Below are 20,872 nucleotides of genomic sequence, written 5' to 3'. Positions count from 1 at the left end.
ACATTTTCAATGTACTGACAAGTTTTGCTTATTTGCCTCTGCTTTTAATTATTTTTAAAATAGTATTTGTTATATGAAATGAATTTCTGGAAGGGAGGCAGAAGGGGATAGTACGGAAAATTTTGGTGATGTAAAAAAATGATATAAATGAAAACTCATTTTTTATAAAAAGATGAATGAGAAGGAAGTTTCCAGTTCCATCTTAATATCATTTGGTTTCTACAATAGAAACTTTTTTGGAGCAAAAACTCCATTGTAAAGTAATAAAGCATATAGTATAGTTTCAAAGATATGGAAATGACACAAAGGGGAAAATTGAAGTGGTGGTAAAAATACATTGTCCCAATCAATGCTTAAACTATACTTCATATCTATTTTAATCAGATATTATGCCTAAAGTAAAAATGATTATGTCAAGAGAATACAAATTCCTTGAGGACAGCGACCCTTTAATTTTATAACATTTGACAATCTTTTCTGATCTAATGTACAGTAATGTTACAGAATTGTTTAAATGTGTGTTCCTCCAAATACTAGAGCATCTGAAGGGTTTTGGAGGTAGTTATTGATAACTTGTATTTAAATTTTGGATAACTACATCCTTAGATGATTTGGACACTCATTTACTAGGGAATGGATAATTTCCATATGTTTGTATCAATTCCTTATGTATTTTTTATATTTAAACATTGATGGCAACGTCTTATTCTCATTCCACTTCTTTCCTTATTATTCTGTATGCATTTATTTTTGTTGTACAAAAATCTATATTTTTATACCCTTACATGCTTCCATTTTTTTGCCATAATTTCTTTTAATTATTCAATAAGTAATAATTGTTTTTCTTTCCACAAGTGGAATGAATGCATCATTCAGTTTTCTTCTAATTTTTTGTAACTAAAAAGGAAAAAAAAATGTATACCTAGCACCTGGAGCAGTGCCTCATAACACTCCAATGGATCTTTGATCTCATCCATATAGGCACTCTCCTGAACAATGTAGATCACAATCCCTCCATGCCTCCCCTGTCTTTGTGAATCTTATCCACATTTCCCTATAAGTTCATAGTGTCTACCCAATATGTTGGTGACCTTCCTCAAATTCTCTTGACATTGTGTTGATACTGATAAACATGCAAGATGGCTATCATTCACTTCTCATTATCAGTGGGTGACATTGCACATTTTTTTTTCTTGTTATAGTAATCACTTAATAAATTATTCTTGAGTCAAATGGATAATTATGCCTAAGCTATTAGCCCATAGTTCATAGAGTGTTCAACAGTGGGAGGGACTTTAAATGAAAACATTATAGCTAGAGATTGAATACCTATAATATGTGAGGTGCTATGCAGAATGCCCAACTTGAGGTAGGATAAGGTCTCTGGAAACCACTTGTCTTCTAATTACAAAATCTACTTTTCCATGTCATAATCAATATCAACATCAATGAGGAATCAAGTTCTGATAAAATTCCAGGCCTAAGCTTAGGCAAGCCCCTGTCTCAATTTTTTTTTCAAATGTCCAATTCAACTCAATTAAATGAGTATTTACTAAGTATCTACCATGTATATGCAAGGCACTGGGAACACTGAGACAAAAAGTCCTGTGGTTGTATGGTGTGTTTAAATTCAGTGAGAGAGATTTTCACCTTGGGGTCTGGTTGGCTTTGCCTGGTAAACAAGACACACTTAGCAGCTGCTTCAAGCCAAAAACATTTTGCTTGTTGAAACAGCCATGAGGCTTCCTAAACTCTACAGGTAACAGCATCTTAAACACATTATACAAGAAGTGGGAGAATGAATAAATTAATGTCAATTTGAAGCTTCATAACCATCTCTTAGGCTAGAATAAATAACAGCTGGCTAGAATAAAAGTCAAGGGTTGATGGAGTGTAGATAATGAAGCCACTTCTTTCCTCTTGGTAGAGAGATGGGAGGAGGAAATGCTATACATTCTGTCAGATGAAGTTATTTTGCTGATGCTTTGGCTTAACTGCTTTTCATCAATAAAAGTGGTCTTAAAGGTCAAGGGTTGGGTTGGCAAAATTTACGTGGAAGATCAAGTTGACAAGAATATGAAAGGATTTTATCAAAGAAAAGAGAGAGACTTTTGCTAATCAACCTCAAATTTTACCAATTGATATAGGTATAATTGGTGGTAATTATCAAAGCATTCAGGTCCTGGATTAAACAGGAACAAGTCAATGGTATGGATTAGACAATCAATCATTAGAACTAAAGACATATGATAGATTGTAGGACTAGTTATAAGGTCTTTCCCAACTCTAAATTGGAATTAGGCTCTTCGATTAGAATGTAAATGCCTTGAGGGCAAATACATCTTTGAGGTTTTCTTTGTATCCCCAGAATTTAATAAATGTTTGTTAAATTTTTGATAAATCTATGACACTATTGTTGGACAAATTCCATCATCATAAAACACTGTGATTACTTAGTGAAACACAAAACAAGAATAATTAGACAAATTGTTGTATGGCAATGTGGAAAACCCCTGAAAAGCTTATTAGATCATAAGATCATAGATTTAAAGATGGAAGTAACCTTAGAGACCATCTATCTACATTTTGTGTGATACGCTATAATAAATTCCATGTAGATCAATGATTTAAATATTTTTGTTATTAAAAAAAGAAAAAAGTTGAATGATATATTTACATAAATTGTGAAGAGGAGGAAAATTTTTATCTGTTCAACAAATAGAAGCAATTATAGGAGAAAAGAATTGAAGGTTTTGAGAATATAAATGTAGAGAGTTTCACATAACAAAATCAATGCATATAGAATAAAGAAAGAAACAGATTAGGGATAAAGTTTTGCCATAAATATTTATGTTAAAAATCTAACATACAAAATCTATAAGGAATTGAATTCATAAGATCAAAAACCATTTTCTAGTAGACAAGTGCCTAAATTGTATGAATAGGTAGTTATCCAAAATAGAAGCACAAATCATCAGTAGCTAACCCTCCAAAAATAAAGCTCTTCCAACTTCAATAATCTGAGAAAAATATGTTTAAACAATCCTAAGATGCCATTTTCACACAGTAACTAACAAAGATGATTTTAAAATGGTAGAATTCAAGGTTGAAGGGGTTGTGTAGAAACAAATACACTGTTACATTATGGGTCAAGCTATGGATTGGTGCAATATTTTTAGAAAGCAATATGGTGCTTTGAGAATAAGAATTAGGCAGCTTCATGTGTTTTGACCTAGTGACCACACTACTCAGACAATATCCTAAGAAAGTTATGGGCAGGAAAACAAGACCTATTTGTAGAAAAATAAAGAAGCATTATTTGTAATAGAAATGTAATAGAAGTATTATTTGTGAAAGAAAAAGAAAGAATTGAAATAATCTGTTTCTCATGAAATGACTGAACAAATTATAGCATGTGAACATGATGGAACATTACTGTACCATAAGAAAGGGCAAATATAAAAAATATCCCCTAAATGGAAAGAGACATGAAACAATACAAAATTAAAAAAGCAAAATAAGAAAAAATACACAACTATCATTAAAGAAATAATTATAATAGCAATAAATTCAAATAAATATACAGGAAAAAGAGAAGAATATGGAAATAAACAGAATATTTTTACTATCTTGTTAAAGTTAACATGCAAAGTTTTATAAAGAAAACTTGTAAATAATAGAGGCCGGTTACATACTTCCATCTGAAGACCAAAGGTATCTGATAGATTCATTATTGTTTGTGTAACTGAATGTCTATTGCTGTCAATAGTTACAAAGTTTAGAATATTGAAGACATACCATTTCAATAAATGTAGATGATTTCTATTCCTTCAGTCATTGCAATAATATACACTTTAACAAAGTATGAACACTGAATATCAGCCAAAATTATATGCTTGGGGCTTCACTTACCCTATAACAATACAGGAAATTGCAGTTCCCAAAAAAGCATATGTTAAAATTGATCCCAAATTTCGGAAAAAATGTCTCTGGAAAAGAAATAGCACAAGAAACATGGTGAATAATGATCATGGAATAGAGTACAATTTTCATAGAGAAAAAAGTACATAAGAATTTGATCACAATTTCAAAATTTTAAACCTGGACACATTGCACTGTACTCTGATTACTCTTGTAGGAGTGTCGCTCAAGAGCTGGAAAGGATTTCACAGTTTACAGATTAGGAAACTGTCATTGAGGGAGATCAAATGACCTGCCCAAGGTCATACAGGTAACTGGTGAAGGAAGAATTGGAGCACAAGTGCCTCATAATCAGTAGACTAGAGTCAGTCTTTATCATTCTGCCTCCTACTACATACTCCTGAATAAGTTAATGAGAAGGTAAAGGAAGACAGAAGATTGGACAACAATGAACTGAATGGTTCTAGGAAACCAACATTTTTCCTTGATGATTAAACCATGATATATAGAACTGTCAACCTAGGATACTATAGATTTGTATCTATATAATAACATATTTTTGCATGACATTATCTAGTATTTTAAATGAATAAATCATTGGTGATCTACTAAAAACTTTCATATCAGAATTATTGAGTCTTGAAATTAGGCATTCAAGGTGTATCATAAGGTGATGTGATGTGATAGAGGCCTTGAAGTGAGGAAAGAGAAAGCTCTGGGTTTGAATCTCAGCTTGATTACTTATGAACAAGGTATTGAAACTCTATGAATTTCAGTGTTCACTTCTATAACTTAGAAATAATAAAACCTAAGGTAACTATCTTGTGGGGTCTTGTAAGGATCAAATTACATAATATGTGCAAAGTATTTTGTAGACCTTAAATCACTATATGAATGCCAGCCGTTATTACCTGAGGGAAAAGTAAAAAAACTGGGATATGAGGTAGTCCCAAATATATTTCTCACTTCAACATTTGAGGGCCCATGACCTCCTCAGTGTAGGCACTTTCTCCTCTGATACAGATCATAAATTCACTGCTTAGTGGATGCTCATGAAGAGTTTCTATGGCCATTCATCAGCCTAGAGCCAACCTGATGACTTAGCCAGGCTGGTGGTTGAAGAAGAAATATAGAAGTTGGGCCCATATGCAATATCTTTCCAGCATGGAATTTGCCAGAGTCTGCGCTCATTGGACATAACCTTTTAGAAGTCAGCTTCACCTCCACACCACAATGAGGTATCATAGTAGGACAGTAATTGGTTGGGGAGATAATGTATACCCACATCTGAATATGTGGAAATATCCAGGTAATTAGTTAGATTTTTCAACTTGTTCCCAGATGTGGCCAAATGGTCCTTCTTACTGTTCATAATATACTGTACCCCATCTCCATCTGTGCCTTTGTTCATTGTCCCCTAGGCCTCAAATGCCATCCCTCCTCACCTCTGATTCACAGAATCCTTCCCTAATATAACCTTTTACATGTAGTCTGCCTTGATTCCCCCATCTATTAATGTCTTTCTATCAAAATTACTACCTAGTCATCTCTCTCTCTCTCTCTCTCTCTCTCTCTCTCTCTCTCTCTCTCTCTCTCTCTCTCTCTCTCTCTCTCTATCTGTCTGTCTATTTGTATTTACGTAACACACATTGCCTCCTCTAACTAGATTTAAGTTCCTCAAGGGCAAGTATAGCCCTTAGCACAGTGCCTGGCACCAGCAGGAGCTTAATAAAGGCTTCTTGACTAATTGACTTTTGTTTTAGTCTCTGAATCCTCAGTTCCTACTAAAATGCCTGGCACATAGTAGGTACTTAATAAATGTGATTAATATGTTTTCATGCAAACTTTTCAGTTGCAGACATCCAAAGGAATCATCAACATTTTAAATTTCAACTTGCCCATAATCATTTATGATAATGACAGTCTAATACAGGGGCATCTTTACCTTTCCATGCCATGGACCCATTGGAAAGTAGGGAAAAGCCTATGAACCCCTTCTCAGAATGATGTTTTTAAATGCATAAAATAAAATCCATAGGGTTATAAAGGGAACTAAATGTACTGAAATATCATTATCAAAAAAAGTTTTTAATGTTCAGGCTAACCTCTGCATAAATGAATGAGACAAATACATTTAAGAGGGGAAAGGGTTTTGTATTTCCTCTTACTTAGAATAGAATTGTCTGGCCAGCTAATGTCATTAGATTTTTCTAAACTGGGGAAGGAGATAGGAGGAGAGATATCACCCAAACTTACCTTCTTTAAACTATATCCAGCATGAAAGATAATCGGGGGCAATAAAACATTGAAGAAGATTTCTGGATCAAATGTCATCTGCCAGGAAAGATAGACAGAGGTTCAGTTAGGAAGGTGCCTCTTTAGGCCATGGAACTTGTGCTCTGAGATCAGCTTTGAAGTCATTTCGGCTTTCAAGGACTGGGGAGCATTCATTTCACTTCACTAGGTCATTAGCAAAAGCCAAAATGGAAAAGGAAATTCAGATTTAAATACTCAACAACAAAGGTTTGTTTGAAGATAAGATTTCAAATGTAAAAGGTATACATCCATCTTTAAAGCCTAAAATGAAACCTCAGGGGACATAGCCAGCAAAGAGACTATTTCCTCTTTACTCTGGCTTATTCTTTCTCTCTTTTTTATGCCAAAGGAATTTGACACTCCATCAAGGCAGTTTCTGGCCAAAAGATTGTTCTTAAAAATTCTTCCAACATCAGAGAGACAACAAGGCATAGTGGATAGAGAACTGGCCTTAGTACCAGGAAGACCTGCATTCCAGTCACAGTTTTGACATACATTGGCTCTCTGACCTGAGCACATCACTTAAATCTCTGAGTGTGCGAGGCATCTCTCTTAGGAAACCAGGTGACCAATGTCACTGATAGAAGAAACTTCATCTTTGAACTCCTAAGAAGATTCCTATCCCTCAAATGTCCCTTTTGGAAAATTACTATAGTTCATGTTTTGTTATTCTTGTAGATAACTGGCTATTTGTTCCATTCCAGAGATTCAAATTTCAAATTTAAATTTGAACTTGCCCGTGGTCATTTATGGTAATAACAGTGTAAAACAGGCATCTTCACTTTTCTATGCCATTGACCCATTGAGAAGAATAGGAAAACATATTTGAATGTGAAAAATTAACATCTGAGTCATTTGTTGCTTGACTTTGCAGTTGTTTATTTTAAAGCAATGAGTAAACCAAAATTGTGTGACCTGGTGTGTAAATACTTGTGTCTGTCATAGGACTTGGTGGTATCAGGACAGGCCAGACAATAGGGGAAGGCCCAGATCAAGGATTAAACAGACTTCTCAGGGTGGGCCACAGAACTGGGGAAGGTCCCATAATGTGATAGGTAGAAGTGCAGACAGGTACGTGAAGTAACAGGGGAGAGAGGGAGTTGTCAAAAGCTAGCAGGAAGCAGTTGGTGATTATCAAAGAAATCTATACTTATGGCAAGCACCTGCTAGGGAGGAGTGCGTGGAGTTATAGGGTAGGCCCCTAGTCTCTAAGAGAAGTAGAGATGTCAAGGCACAGTACCACTTCTAGAGGCACTCATCTTCCATAATTCCCATCTACTCCAATACTGTAAGTGTTTTTCTCTGATAATGGGAGGCTTTTCATAGTCTTATTAACGTATCCTGGTCATTCCCACCTCAATGCCTTTGCTAAACCTACTACTAACCTGCTTTCTCCCACCCCCACTTGTTGATTTCTCATGTTTAACTGTTTCCCTTGTTCCTCCTCTCCTTCCTTATGTAAGTCCTGATCATCCTTCAAGACCCAGCTCCAGTATGAAGCCATTTTCTAACTACTCCAGACTCCACAATAATTTCTCCCTCCCTTGAATGTATATTTTATTCATAATGATTACTATTCTTTACATTTAGGTAGCTCTTTAGAGTTTGCAATGCCTTTTCTTTAGAATAACTCTATAAGGCAAGTACTGAGAGTATTATTATCCCCTTTTTAAAGGTGAGGAAACAGACCATTTGGGGTTACATGATTTATTCCCATAGCTAATAAATGTCAGAGCCTGGATTCAAGCCCATGTTTCCTGACGCCAAAGCTTAGCACTCTATTACCCACTGCACTGCCGGAGAGGGAGAGAGGAAGGAGGGGAGAGAGAGAGTGAAAGATAAATGGGTAGATGGATGTATCCATGGATAGATGGATAGAAAGACAGACAAACAGATAGATAGATTGATAGATAGATAGATAGATAGATAGATAGATAGATAGATAGATAGATAGATAGATGATAGACAACAAATGCTTTATAAATGACTGCCTTTTCCATATGTTAGGCATTGTGCTTTTACAATACAGGCTAGCTGATAATCATTCTCTAGGATTGTTTGTTTGCTTTTTTTAAAATGTAACTTCTTGCCTATGTTGCATGAGGCTTAAGGATACAGATTAGTTCTGATATTTCTCTGTTCCTTCTTTTCCCTCACCCCCCTACCCCACCAAGGTTTTCAGCACTTAATATAGGCTTCTGTTGATTAGAGAGAGTGCCTATGAAATCACCAGTAGAGTGTACTTGCCAGATGGCCACCATTCATCCTTTGCCTTGCCCAAAACCATATCCCTGCTTGGGATAACAAGCTCAGGGTGATGCAAGGCCACAGTGGGGCTGTGTGCACCTCCAGAGAAGCCATTCTCTTCACTTCTGCCCTGTTATGTATGTTTATGTCCTGCAAGTGCCAGCTTCTGTCCAAAAGCATCCGAGTTCTGACATTTCTAGATTGTGAACTCCTCATTATAGTCTGGGGGAGGGGGGAAAAATTGGCTGTTTTGATAATGGGGGGAAATGATTTCATTCTTTCTCTGTATAGATATATATATAGATAGATATATCTATCTATCTATATATATATATATAGATATATAGATATATATGTATATATATCTATATCTATATCTATATCTATATATCTATATATATATATATACTTTTGTTTTCTATAGTGCCTTCCTCCTCATTTTACAAATGAGGAAATTGAGGCCCAATGGGAGGTTAATAATTTGCCCAAGATCACACAGTTAGTAATTATCCATAATTATAGATATATACATACATATATACACATATATTATACATATACACATATACAAATATATACGCGTATATACACTCATATATAAGCATCTTATATGTGTATGTGTTTGTATAATATAAAATCTTCCTCTGTAAAATGAGTAGGTTGGTCTAGGTGGTCTCTGAGGTCCCCTCCAGCTCAAAATCTGTGATTCTCTGACACTATTAAATCAGTAAGTCAGGAGTCACTTGAGATTTACATTTTTGTTGCCATCTACTTAATCCTGATGACTTTATCGAGCACTCTCATAGAATGATCACATGCTCTTGACATCATAAGGTTCAGTGCCAGAAAGGATTCTGAACCCATGGCATCGTAGATTTAGAGATGGAAGGGACCTCGGCCCAACCCCCTCACTTTATAGATGAGGGAACCGAGGCCTAGAAAAAAGATTCAACTTGCTCAAGTAGGAAGGTGACAGAAAAAAGCAACCACAAATTCTGGCTCTGATTTCTACTTGATGTGTAACTGAGAAACAAAAAAGATAAATAAAAGGTGGGGGGAATTAATCAAAATTGCTATTATGTGGGCCCAGGGCAATTGGATAAAAATTACATTATTCATTTTATGCCAACATTAACTTTCCTCCCCCCTTTTATGTGTTTATTTTAATAAGAACTAATGTGAGAAGGGCTAATTTCTCATCATACTTAGATGGGCAACTCATTTCACCTGGGCCTTTGTCTGCTCATTTTTGAAATATGAATAATAGTACTTGTACTATCGATATCTCAAAGGTTTTTTGTTTGTATAAGAAAAGGGCTTTATAAATCTTAAGAGTATTGTAATTAGAAGACCGAGGTTCAAATCACATTTTGGATAATTACTAACTGTGTGATCTCGGGCAAATTATTAACCTCCCATTGGGCCTCAATTTCCTCATTTGTAAAATGAGGAGAAAGGCACTACAGAAAACAAAAGTTATTAAGTAGCAAAATGGAGTTGCCAACATAAGTCTTTAGATGCTGAATTCAGTGTTCTTGGCAGTATAGCATGATTCTTTTTATGACACCAATTTTCATTGCTTCTAAATTCTTACTTTTCTAATCAATCCCTCCCTACACCAATGGATCTGAGATTCCACAGTTTATAAAACAGACAATATTTTCAATTCCTAATCCTCTTCACATAACTATCCCTAACTATACGAATATTTGGGGGCTTTGGTTAACTTGTCCTATTCTGCTCTGCATGCTTCCTGCATCTCTAAGGGTGACATGGCTCCAGGAAACGTCACGGTAGCGAACATGACAGAGACTCAGAGGTGTCCTGAGGTTGGATTCCCCCTTCCCCTCTTCTCCTCTCCGGATCACTGTTTCCTAAACAAGCCTGGCACACAACTTTTCTGCATATGTCCTTTGGGGCCCCTTTTGACCATTTCTCACTAAGAGTAAGAAGGGTGACATTGTTGGAGAGAAGAGAGGGGACATCTGAGGCACATCGTGAAGCATGGCTGTTATATGTGTATTTGCTTGTCTAACTCTATATCTAGATGGATGTGAGTTTTTAGATGGTTAAACTGTAGGAAAGAGTTTCCTGTATTTTCTGGCAAGTTCCTTGATATGTCACAGGACAACAAAATGTTGAGAGTACTACTAGCCTATATATTTTTTGGTGTCAATGGGCTTCCCAAGCCTTCCATAGGCTTGAAGGAATTGAGATTTTTATTGGATAGAAACCACTCTTTTTCTGGTGCTCACAGTTTACTACTTAACGTCTCAAATGTCCAGTCTTAATTATAGAACTTTTTTTAATCAGACAGATGTTCAATCTAGCAATAAATCAGCAGAGTCATCCATAATTAACATATGATGATGGTGGGTTTTCTTCCAGAATGCCAACATTTGGGGGCCAGGAGTGACACTTTCTCCTTTTTGCCAATCCTCCATATCTAATCCTCCACTGGTTCTATCCCACCATACAAGTGTGATTACATCCTATTGAGGTAGATTACTCGCCTGATACTCTCTAGCCAGAGGACCCTGGGATGTTCAGAACCAACAATAATATAGCAGACTATACTGGCCTCACCAACAGCATTTTGGGAGGATGTCCCAAAATCTCTATCTCAATCCACCAATTGAATTTGTCTCAGGCACTGGAATTCTTAGTTATAAAATTTCCAAACTGTTTTAGGAATCATGATGCTAAAAGCCTTGAAAAGAGGTCCCACAAAAATAGAAAAGTTAAGGTATAATAAATATTTTATACATAACAAGACATAATAAGAGTAAAAAAAATGCATCCATGATGGTTTCAGTTAAAAATAAAACTGGTGGTGACAGAGAATGAAAACCTCTGAGAATTCCATGCAAATAAAAATGAATAAATGAATTTTTAAAAATGATTAAACCTTTAATATATGCCAGTGTGCTAAGTGCTGAGTATGCAAATACAAAAAGAAAGACAGTGTCTGGCCCTAACAAGTATATAGTCGAATAGAGGAAGATAATACACATGAGGAGGGGGGATCAAGGGAGGGATACTTTGATTAGCAAAGTCACAGGGATGGATCATGAGTTCAGTGATGGGTAATTGGTAGGCACTCCCTTTCTCACAAGGAGACCACTGATTCTATAACTGTTCCTAGAATAAGACACAGAAGCAAGAGGAGATTAAGGGGGACATACTTTGACATGGTATGATGATGGCTGGGGAGCAGCAGCATGGTGACAGAATGAAAAACAGAAAGTTTAAGAAGTTCATGAAAAATAACAGATATGGAGAATGTGGTTTTTTTCCCTAGGTGAATTAACTAGCCATCTGCTGCCACCATTCTTAGAACTAGTCATGACACCTCGGCCTCTTGCTGCTAAGTGTCTCTTCTTCTGGTTCTGCACATCAAATCTGTCACTTGTTCACACCTGCAATTCCTTCTTTTTAGTTATTCTCTTGTCCAATAAGCATGTTGGCAAAAGGTCAGGCAGGGAGAAAGTTTTTTAAAATCAGAATGAAATTTAATCTAGTTTCCTTTTATTTGCCATTCTAATAAAGATGAAATTTTAAAAGAATACTAGACTCATAGTGAAAAAAGCCAGATTGTGCCCCGCTTCCTCCCTCTCCCCCGCCCCAGGCCATGAATTAGCTGTTTGCTTTGGCCAAGTTACTTAGTCTCTACAGGCATCAGTTTCTTCATTTATAAAGTTAGAGGTTTGGATTCCAGATACTCTCCAAGGCTTCTTCCAGTTTTGGTATTTTTACAGGAAATGCCTTGCCTGAGAGAGTATCACCATCTAAATTGGCTAATAAACTAACCAAAATTTTCAATTAATCAAATAACACATTCTGCAGCTAGGCTGGCTAACTGTGGTGTTAGGGAATTTGATTTCCTGGTAGGTGAGATGACATTGGCAGAATTAGATGGAGAAGGTCCACACTGTAATGAGGATATGTATATACAAAACAAATTTGTGTTCTTTGCAGACTTACTGAAAGCTTAGACACTACTAAATCAGGATTCTGGGAGGGACTCCAAACTCTGACAATTTCTCAGAAATGGTTGGATTCGCCATTGTATCAACTTCCAGATGGCTCTTTCACATCAACTTTGACTAGAAATTCAGTTTAGATTTTGTATGGCCCTGGAAGTCACATACTTGAGTCCAAAGAAACTCAGATGTTGTCACATTTTGAAAAAAGAAAGTCAAATCCAAGTTGAGAGGGGAAATCATCATAGCTTATGGCACTTGAAATTAGGCTTTTATGAGATTACCACTACAGACCATTTTGATTTCATTTAAAATCTTTCCCCTCAATTTCATTTTTAAGATGGTCTCTCATGTTTTATCTGGTATTGTTACTTGAGGCAAAATACCTGGACGAGGAAGCCTGAGACTGGAAGCGTCCTCTGTGTTCCCCAAAAGGAAACAACTTAAAATATTGGGATAAGGATTTTAAAGCAGCTGAAAATAACAAGAAGCAAAAAAAAAAGTGTCAGTCTGCTCACACTGCTGTAGGCTGTTTTAAATATTATCTCTGTTGTTCAACAATATTTGGCTGGAAATTGCATAAACATATGGTCACCGATGATAAGCAATATGCAAACTTCCAAAAAGAGACTGGAGATGAACCAAGTCTAATTTTCAAATGCATCAGAAAGCAACGTATACAAAATCCTGTTTGACTCAAGACCATGGAGACAGCTGGTGGCACAATATGACTTATTTGGGAAGAAATAACAAGAGATCTATCAAACTGCTAAGTCAGGCAAAACATAAGAGCTATGGGAAGACTGGTTCCTTATGGGGCATCCTGCTTCTAAGGAAGTCCCCCTAGAAACACTATTTAATTCACCCTGACAACTTCTCTGAGGCGTAATTGGAAAACATAATTATCCCCATTTTCCAGATGGAGGAGAAGAAATCAGTGACTTGCTCAATGTCACTCAAAATGACAGTCACAGTAGGGAATTGGTCATAGATCCACTGATGCCTATAGTTTTCCAACAGAATCTGAATTTTGCCTCAGTCAGTTGGATTACAGTTTTTACTGAGTAAGGAATAGAAAAATCAGCATTTTAAAGCAATTGCCTCCTACAAGCACTTTGTTAATGACAGGACATTAGTGTGTGCTAAGTCATCTTCATTCATTCTTCTAACAAATGTTTATGGAACACCTATAATTTACAGTGTAAGACAGCACTCCTATTTGGCTTGGAGTTAGGAAGTACTGAATTCAAATGTTGCCTGAGATACTTATTAGCTGTGAGACTCAGGGCAAGGCACTTGTCAATTAACACCCTAGAGTTAGACCTTATGGACTTATCAATTCCATAGGTGCCTGACATAACATAATAGGTACTTAATAAATGAATGATTGGGGGAGATAATTCCCCAGCTACATGAAATCAGAACTCATTTGCAATATTACTTGAGAAGGACCCTGCTTAGGCACTGTGGGGGTTCCAAAGATGAATAACCTGCTCTCACCTGGCCCCCTATTTTAGGCAGACCCTGGCCCCATTTACTCCCTCCTGTGAACTGCCATACTGCTCTGATAAGAATTCATATCCTGGAGGTTTTAATCTTTTCATCTGCAAAATTTCTACCTGGGATCCTACTCTTCCGGTTTGTGAACATCTCAAGTGGTCCATTATGTCATCAAGTCCTCAGTCATGCTTCTCTTTACTCCCCATTCCTTGGCCATCTTCTCATTAGCCAACTTACACTCCTGCTCCCCAGCTTGCCAGATCAACTCAATCCTGCCATTGCTCCTGGAAGGGATGTGTGCCATGAGTGTGCCGGTAAATGTTCCACAACCAGCTCTGGGAGAAAGGAGGAGAGAATGGATTCGAGGCACACTGGTAAGCTTGAACCTACATGATTGCCATTTTCTCCATCACTTTCTTAAGTTCAAACAATCAACAAATAGCAAGCCGTAATGATTTCCAAGGTGTGAATGCTCACACTTAAAATTTTTAAGTAAGCTGAGCCTGATCTCACTCCACCATACTCCAGGTCCAAGAGTCAAGCAATTCCCATTAACCATCCCTGTACCTTTCCAGATGAAAGTGCCCCTCCCAGGCCACTATTCTTAAATTAGAATATAAAGATCTTGATAGCAAGAGCTGTCCTTGCTTTGGCCTTTGGGTTCCAATCACTTAGTACTGGGCTTGGCACACAGTAAGTACTTAAATGCTTCCTCATTCATTCATTCATTCTCAGCAAGTAGATAGAGTGCTGGACCAGGAGTCAAAAAGATCTGAGTTCAAATCCAGTCTCAGACATTTACATGCTGTATGACCATGGGCAAGTCATTTAACCTCTTCTAGCCTCAGTTTCCTTATCTGTAAAATAGAGATAAAAATAGCATCTACCCCCAAGCATTGTTATATGAATAAAATAAAGTAATGTTTGCAAAGTTCTTTGCAAACTTTAAGGTATTATATTATCCTAGAAACAGATATGGGATGTGTGTGTAGGGAGGGGATACGTGATGAGAGGGGTGATGGATAGGTTGTGGTTGTTCAGTTATTTCAGTCATGTCTGACTCTTTGTGACCCCATTTGGGGTTTTCCTGGCAAAGATACTAGAATAGCTTGCCATTTCCTTCTCCTGCTCATTCCGTAGATAAAAAACGGATGCAAACTGGGTTAAGTGACTCGCCCAGGGTCACACTGCTAGTCAGTATCTGAGGTTGGATTTGAACTCAGGAAGATGAGGCTTCCTGATCCCAAGCCCAGTGCTCTGACCAGTGTGCTGTCTAGCTGGGGTGAGGTATAGGACATGCACACAAATAACTAGAATGGAAAATAGAACATAGCAACACTGATAGGAGTGGGACAAACAACCTAAAAGTGAATTCTGAAGGGGAAGGTTACTTCTAGCCTTGTAAACATTTCCACTTCTCTTAATTAGTGTAACCCAAGGGCATTCAACCTGTAGCCTGAGGACCAAATTTAGCCACTAGACACTTAAAAAACATATATAGGTAAGTGTATACACATATACACACACACATGTGTGTGGTGTGTGTGTGTGTGTGCAATTAGCTCCCACACAAGGTAATTGGTTACTAGAGCCTTCTTTAATACTTCAAAGGATCGCATGATCTCATCCACGTGGGAAATCTTTTAGTAGAAAACTGAAAATCCATTTGTTTTCTCATGTTGTATGATTATTGTCTGTTGTAATTCCCAGAAATCTACATGGCCTTTACACAACTCACATTCTACCCAAAGTGCTAGTCCTTCCTCTAGCTCTTTTAATATTTTATATACACTAATGCAACACTCATAGAATCTTTTTGTTTTTCCTCACTTTCAATGAATGGCTGGTCCAGCCCCTTTTTTTTTATAGCCATTTTTATCCCTAGCTATTTCTTTTGGACTCCTTCTATTCACTCAGTATCTCCCATACATGAAATATTGGTCGCTGAAATGTCTGGTCACCTGACCAAACTTTGGCAAAGTTTGATTTTATCGTAATTTTCATTTACAAAACTTCTGAAATCAACTTGGGAGTTACCATCAGTGACATAAGCCTGGAATAACAATTGAGACAGAGTTGCTGAATATACTCCACAGTTCCTCAGAAAAGTTCGTTTGGTTAAATACATGTATTCGCACTGACTGGATCAAAATGTATTAGTGATTTGTACAGATTTTATATTAGTATTTTCTATTTCTCAGACAGATCTGTGGTATGACTGATGGGGGTATTTCCTCCACAGGTTCAGATAATAACTTATCTTAACCTTTTTTGTCTTGTCAATATGCTTCCATAAGTCCTCATTAGAAGATTTCCCCAATGCACTGGAGGCCCTCCTCTGGGTAGTCTAATATACCATGGCTTCTAGAGCCGTGCTCACAGGATCCATCCTTGACCTTGCTCTATGACTGGCCTGCCTCCTTATCTGATCAACAGGGTTCCTGATGGTGTGTTTTATATTACATGATGTAGTACCTTCATGATGATGGCAATCATCATTAATAATGAGTTGTAGTCTATTTACATCTGCCATGCATCTCTCTACTGCCCTTTGTACAATCTATATTTTTGATTATTTAGAAATTTTATGTTCTATGATTTGCAGTAGTATGGTTTCAACAAGAGTGTAACTACTTTAAAAAGATGGACTTTTATGTCAGAGAGCAGCTTGGGACATTAGAAAAGACTTCACAATTTCCTACATTCCGAACATCTTACTCTCTGCCTCCTATTCAACACAGAGCAGTTCATTACCCTTCCATAACGCCAGCCCACGATATATATCCTGATGGACTAACTCAATGACTTCTACATCCAACTCCATGGTATAACCTGGACAGTACGAATTCTTCATCCACTCAGTTTTTCTTGTTCAGATTGCTAATCTCAACACTTTTGAGGGGCTATGGAAGCCCTGGAGCATTCCAGATCTTAATGCACAATGTATCTGGAGAATGTCACCATCTAAAGAGGGAACCTCCTTCCATGTGCACTCGAAGCAGGACATTGTCTATGACAGTGGTGAATAACCTTGTTATCAAACTTAGCTGCTCTTGTCTTAGGCCTCACATGATATTGATAATCAGAGACTCACAGAACAAGTGATGGACGAATCAAGGTGGAGCAGAAAGAGACCAGAATTTGGAGTTACTTGTGTGTCTTTGGGCAGATCACTTATTGCCCAAGAACTTCACTTTCCTCATCTATAAAATGATGAATGTTGATGACTTTGAGGCCTCAATGAGCCTTAAGTCTATGATCCTGAGTTCCATGGTTGGTACGTATCAAGGAAATTTACATGACTTGAACATACTTTGCTGGAGTACACTAGAAAGTTAAAAAAAACTTTTATATCCTCCAAAATGAGATGGTGGAAGGAAAACAAGTCAGTCAATAAATATTTATTATATACCTACTATGTGCCAGGCACTCTTCTAGGAACTGGGGATACAAAGAAAGACAAAAAAAGAGTCCTTGTTCTCAAGGAACTCAAAGTCTCATTGGGAAGACAACATTCAAACAACTATGTATGAACAAGATATAAATGTGTGTGTGTGTTTGTGTGTGTGTGGGGGGGGGGGAGTTGATTGCTTACCTGCTTCTAGTAAGTAAGATTATAGCTGGGCCTTGAGGAAGCCAAGGAAGTCAGAAGGTGGAGATGAGGAGGAAGAGCGTTCCAAACATGGAGGGCCGTTAGCGAAAATGCCCAGAGTTGGGAGATAGCATGTCCAATGTAAGGAACAGCAAGAAGGCCAATGTTCTTGGATCCAAGGGTACATGAGAGTAAGGAAGGCATAAAGAAATTACAAAGGCGTGGGGAGGAGGGTGGGAAGTTATAAGAGCCTTGAATAACAAACAGAAGGTTTTCTATTTTCTATTTGATTCTGGAGGTGATAGGGAGTAATCAGTTTATTGAGCAGGGGGGTAACATGGTCAGATATGTGGTTTAGGAAGGCTAATTTGGCAGTGAGTGGAGGATGCATGGCAGTAGGGAGAGGTGAAGAAGGGAGACCAATTAGGAGGATATGACAATATGGAAGAAAGGTGATTCAGCTCTGAACTAGAATGTGGCAGCGGGAGCGGAGAGGAGGAGACAGAGAGGAAAGGTGTGGAGAAGCAGAACGGTTGATTCAACAACTAATTGGACATGGGAGGGAGTGTGTGAGAGAGTAAGGAGTCAAGGATTTGTTTTTTAAAGATAAAGTTTAAAACTGTTCTAAGAATTTTGGGACACCTCATGTTTGAATACCTATACTTGTCAATGGAAGGGAAAAGATTGATTTTCTCCAAAAAGTGGTATAGATTCCCCCCCCCCCAGCTGTACCTATAATGCCAGTTGGTCATAAGAAGCTACTGGGAAAAACAAAAACAAAAACAATCCTCTGCTAATACACCTTCTCTACAATTTATAGTCTTTTAGAGAGTTGCCTAGCACACTGAGAAGTTAAGTGGTTTGATTAGGATCACATAGCTAGAATATACCAGAAGGGAAAGTTGAATCTGTCTTCCTGAATCTGAGGTGAGCTCTCTAGTCATTACACCATACTGTCTCTGTCTCTGTCTCTTCTCTCTCTCTGTCTCTGTCTCTCTGTCTCTCTCTCTCTATCTCTCTCTCTGTCTCTCTTTCTCTTTCTGTCTGTCTGTCTCTCTCTCTCTCTCTCTCTCTCTCTCTCTCTCACATACACACACAAACACACACACGTGTGTATATATATACATATATACACATATATGTATGTACATATGTAGCATAAAAGATATTATCAATATATGATAAAGGGTAGGTCAGCAAGATATAATAGACCAATTCTGCCCAGGTACCACAGAATATTGAAAGGACTTCAACATGTTGGGTTGAAAATATTAAGAACAAGACAGATTGACATTACGAGGATTAGGTTGCAATTCCCACCATTTGAGGACTACCCACACTGAAAAGGTCCCTGATCAGAGGGCACTAGACCTACAGGTGGAAGCAATGGAAATCTTATAGTCATTTTCTCCCATCTGAACAGTCTTCAATGGCTCCCTAGTGCCTTAGGTTAAAATACAAACTCTTAAGTCTTTCTATTTTTATTTCCTCCTACTTCTTCTCATGTCTTCTCTCTTCTAGCCAAAAATGGCCTGCTGGCTATTTCCCATCAATGGCATTCTTCTAGCCTCCTCTCCTGCACCTATTCAAAGCACAGTTTAGGCGCAGCCTCCTACCTGAAGCCTTTCTGGATCCCCTTAGTTGCTGGCACTCTGGCCCTCTTAAAATTACTTTGTATATATTTTGCATTTCCTTCCTGACATACACCTTATATCCCCATACTGAATGTAAACTACTTGAAGGTGGGGATTGTTGAGTGTTTTCCTTTGTATCCCTAGGACCTAACATAACATATTTGGCAGCGATTTAATGAATGATGATTGAATTAAATCCAGCCCAGCCTCCACATGTTATAGATGGGCACAGATGAAGTCCAGACAAGTAGAACTATTCACCTGGAGTCACAGTCATTAAATGGTAGGGCCGGTATTTGCACCCAAATCCTCTGATTTACAAACCAGAGCCCTTTCCCATTGGCTCCTAAATCAAATCGTCACTAGGGCAATGAATCCTTATAGCGTTATATTGTGCCATCTAAATATTAGGGAGTTCAGCTTGAATGTTGATGAGCATGCCTTTTCTGTCTTCACAAATGTCAGAGGTTCTTTTTTCCCCAAAAAAATTATTTATTTAATTTTAGTTTTCAACATTCACTTCCACAAGATTTTGAGTTCCAAATTTTTACCCCATCCCTCTGCTCCCCTCACCCTGTGATGGTCTGCATTCTGATTCCTCTTTCACCCAGTCTGTTCTCCCTTCTATTACTCCCACTCTTATCCTCTTCCCCTTCTATTTTCCTATAGAGTAAGATAGATTTCTATACCCCTTTCCTGTATATCTTATTTCCCAGTTGCATGTAGAAACAATTTCCAACATTGGTTTCTAAAACTTCAGTTCCAAATTCTCTCCCCTCCTCCCTCCCTACCCACCCCCATTGAGAAGGCAAGCAATTCGACATAGGCCATACATATGAAGTCATGCAAAACACTTCCATAACATTCATGTAGTGAAAGACTAACTAGATTTCCCTCCATCCTATCCCAGTCCCCATTTATTCTATTCTCTCCTTTATCCCTGTCCCTCTGTTGTGGTCTGAGAGGTTGTGACCCCTCAAAGACTGAAGTACATGATGGGGTCGTCTGGAATGAATTCGCAGACTCAAGCTTTAAGTCAAGACACATTCTTTAAGTCAAATTGGGAAAAAGTTTACTGATACGCTTTTCAGCAGGCAAGATTCTTAAGGATCCTGCAACCTTAGAGTGGTACAGTTAAAGTTTATATAGGATAGGGGCAGCTAGGTGGTGCAGTGGATAGAGCACCAGCCCTGAAGTCAGGAGGACCTGGGTTCAAATCCGGCTCAGACCAAACACTTGACACTACTAGCTGTGTGACCCTGAGCAAGTCACTTAACCCCAATTGCCTAAAAAAGAATAAAATAAAATAAAAAATAAAAAGTTTATATAGGATAAAATACAATAAAACAAGTGCCAAATATGCTAACTAGGTGATTCAGGGTGGGATTAGGGAGTAGTTAAGGAGTGATCAGTTCTTAAAAGAACATGCACTTCTTGTACCTACTGCACAGGTGTTTTACCCAGTGTTCATTAGGAAAAGCCCACAACGAGGGCCACATGGGGGTGTGGTTCTAGGCCTGCTACATCACTAAGTTAACTAGAGTTCAGGGGTAACTGAGAATTGTCCAGTCTGCCACCAGTCAACATCTTGTTTGACAAGATAGATGTAGGGAATATACATATGTCTTAAGTCTAGAATACAGTTAATGAGGAGCCCAGGATGTAGACAATGAGGTAAG

General features: G+C 37.7%; 1 protein-coding gene across 1 annotated transcript in view; it reads right to left on the bottom strand.

The window, feature by feature from the left end:
• SLC9A9 (solute carrier family 9 member A9) overlaps positions 1–20,872 on the bottom strand; it is a 745,308-nt gene that overhangs the window by 671,040 nt on the left and 53,396 nt on the right. Inside the window, exons 3-4 of the mRNA XM_078147547.1 lie at positions 6,178–6,255; positions 3,913–3,989 (exon numbers count right to left, since the gene is read on the bottom strand). Coding sequence (XP_078003673.1) covers positions 3,913–3,989; positions 6,178–6,255 — 155 coding nt within the window. The remainder of the gene's footprint in view (positions 1–3,912; positions 3,990–6,177; positions 6,256–20,872) is intronic.

Source organism: Phascolarctos cinereus, unplaced genomic scaffold (assembly GCF_003287225.1).
Source record: "Phascolarctos cinereus isolate Bilbo 61053 unplaced genomic scaffold, phaCin_HiC Scaffold_7;HRSCAF=346, whole genome shotgun sequence".
Lineage (NCBI taxonomy): Eukaryota > Metazoa > Chordata > Mammalia > Diprotodontia > Phascolarctidae > Phascolarctos > Phascolarctos cinereus.
The sequence above is the reverse complement of the archived record's forward strand: the minus strand, read 5'-3'. Positions and strand labels throughout refer to the sequence as shown.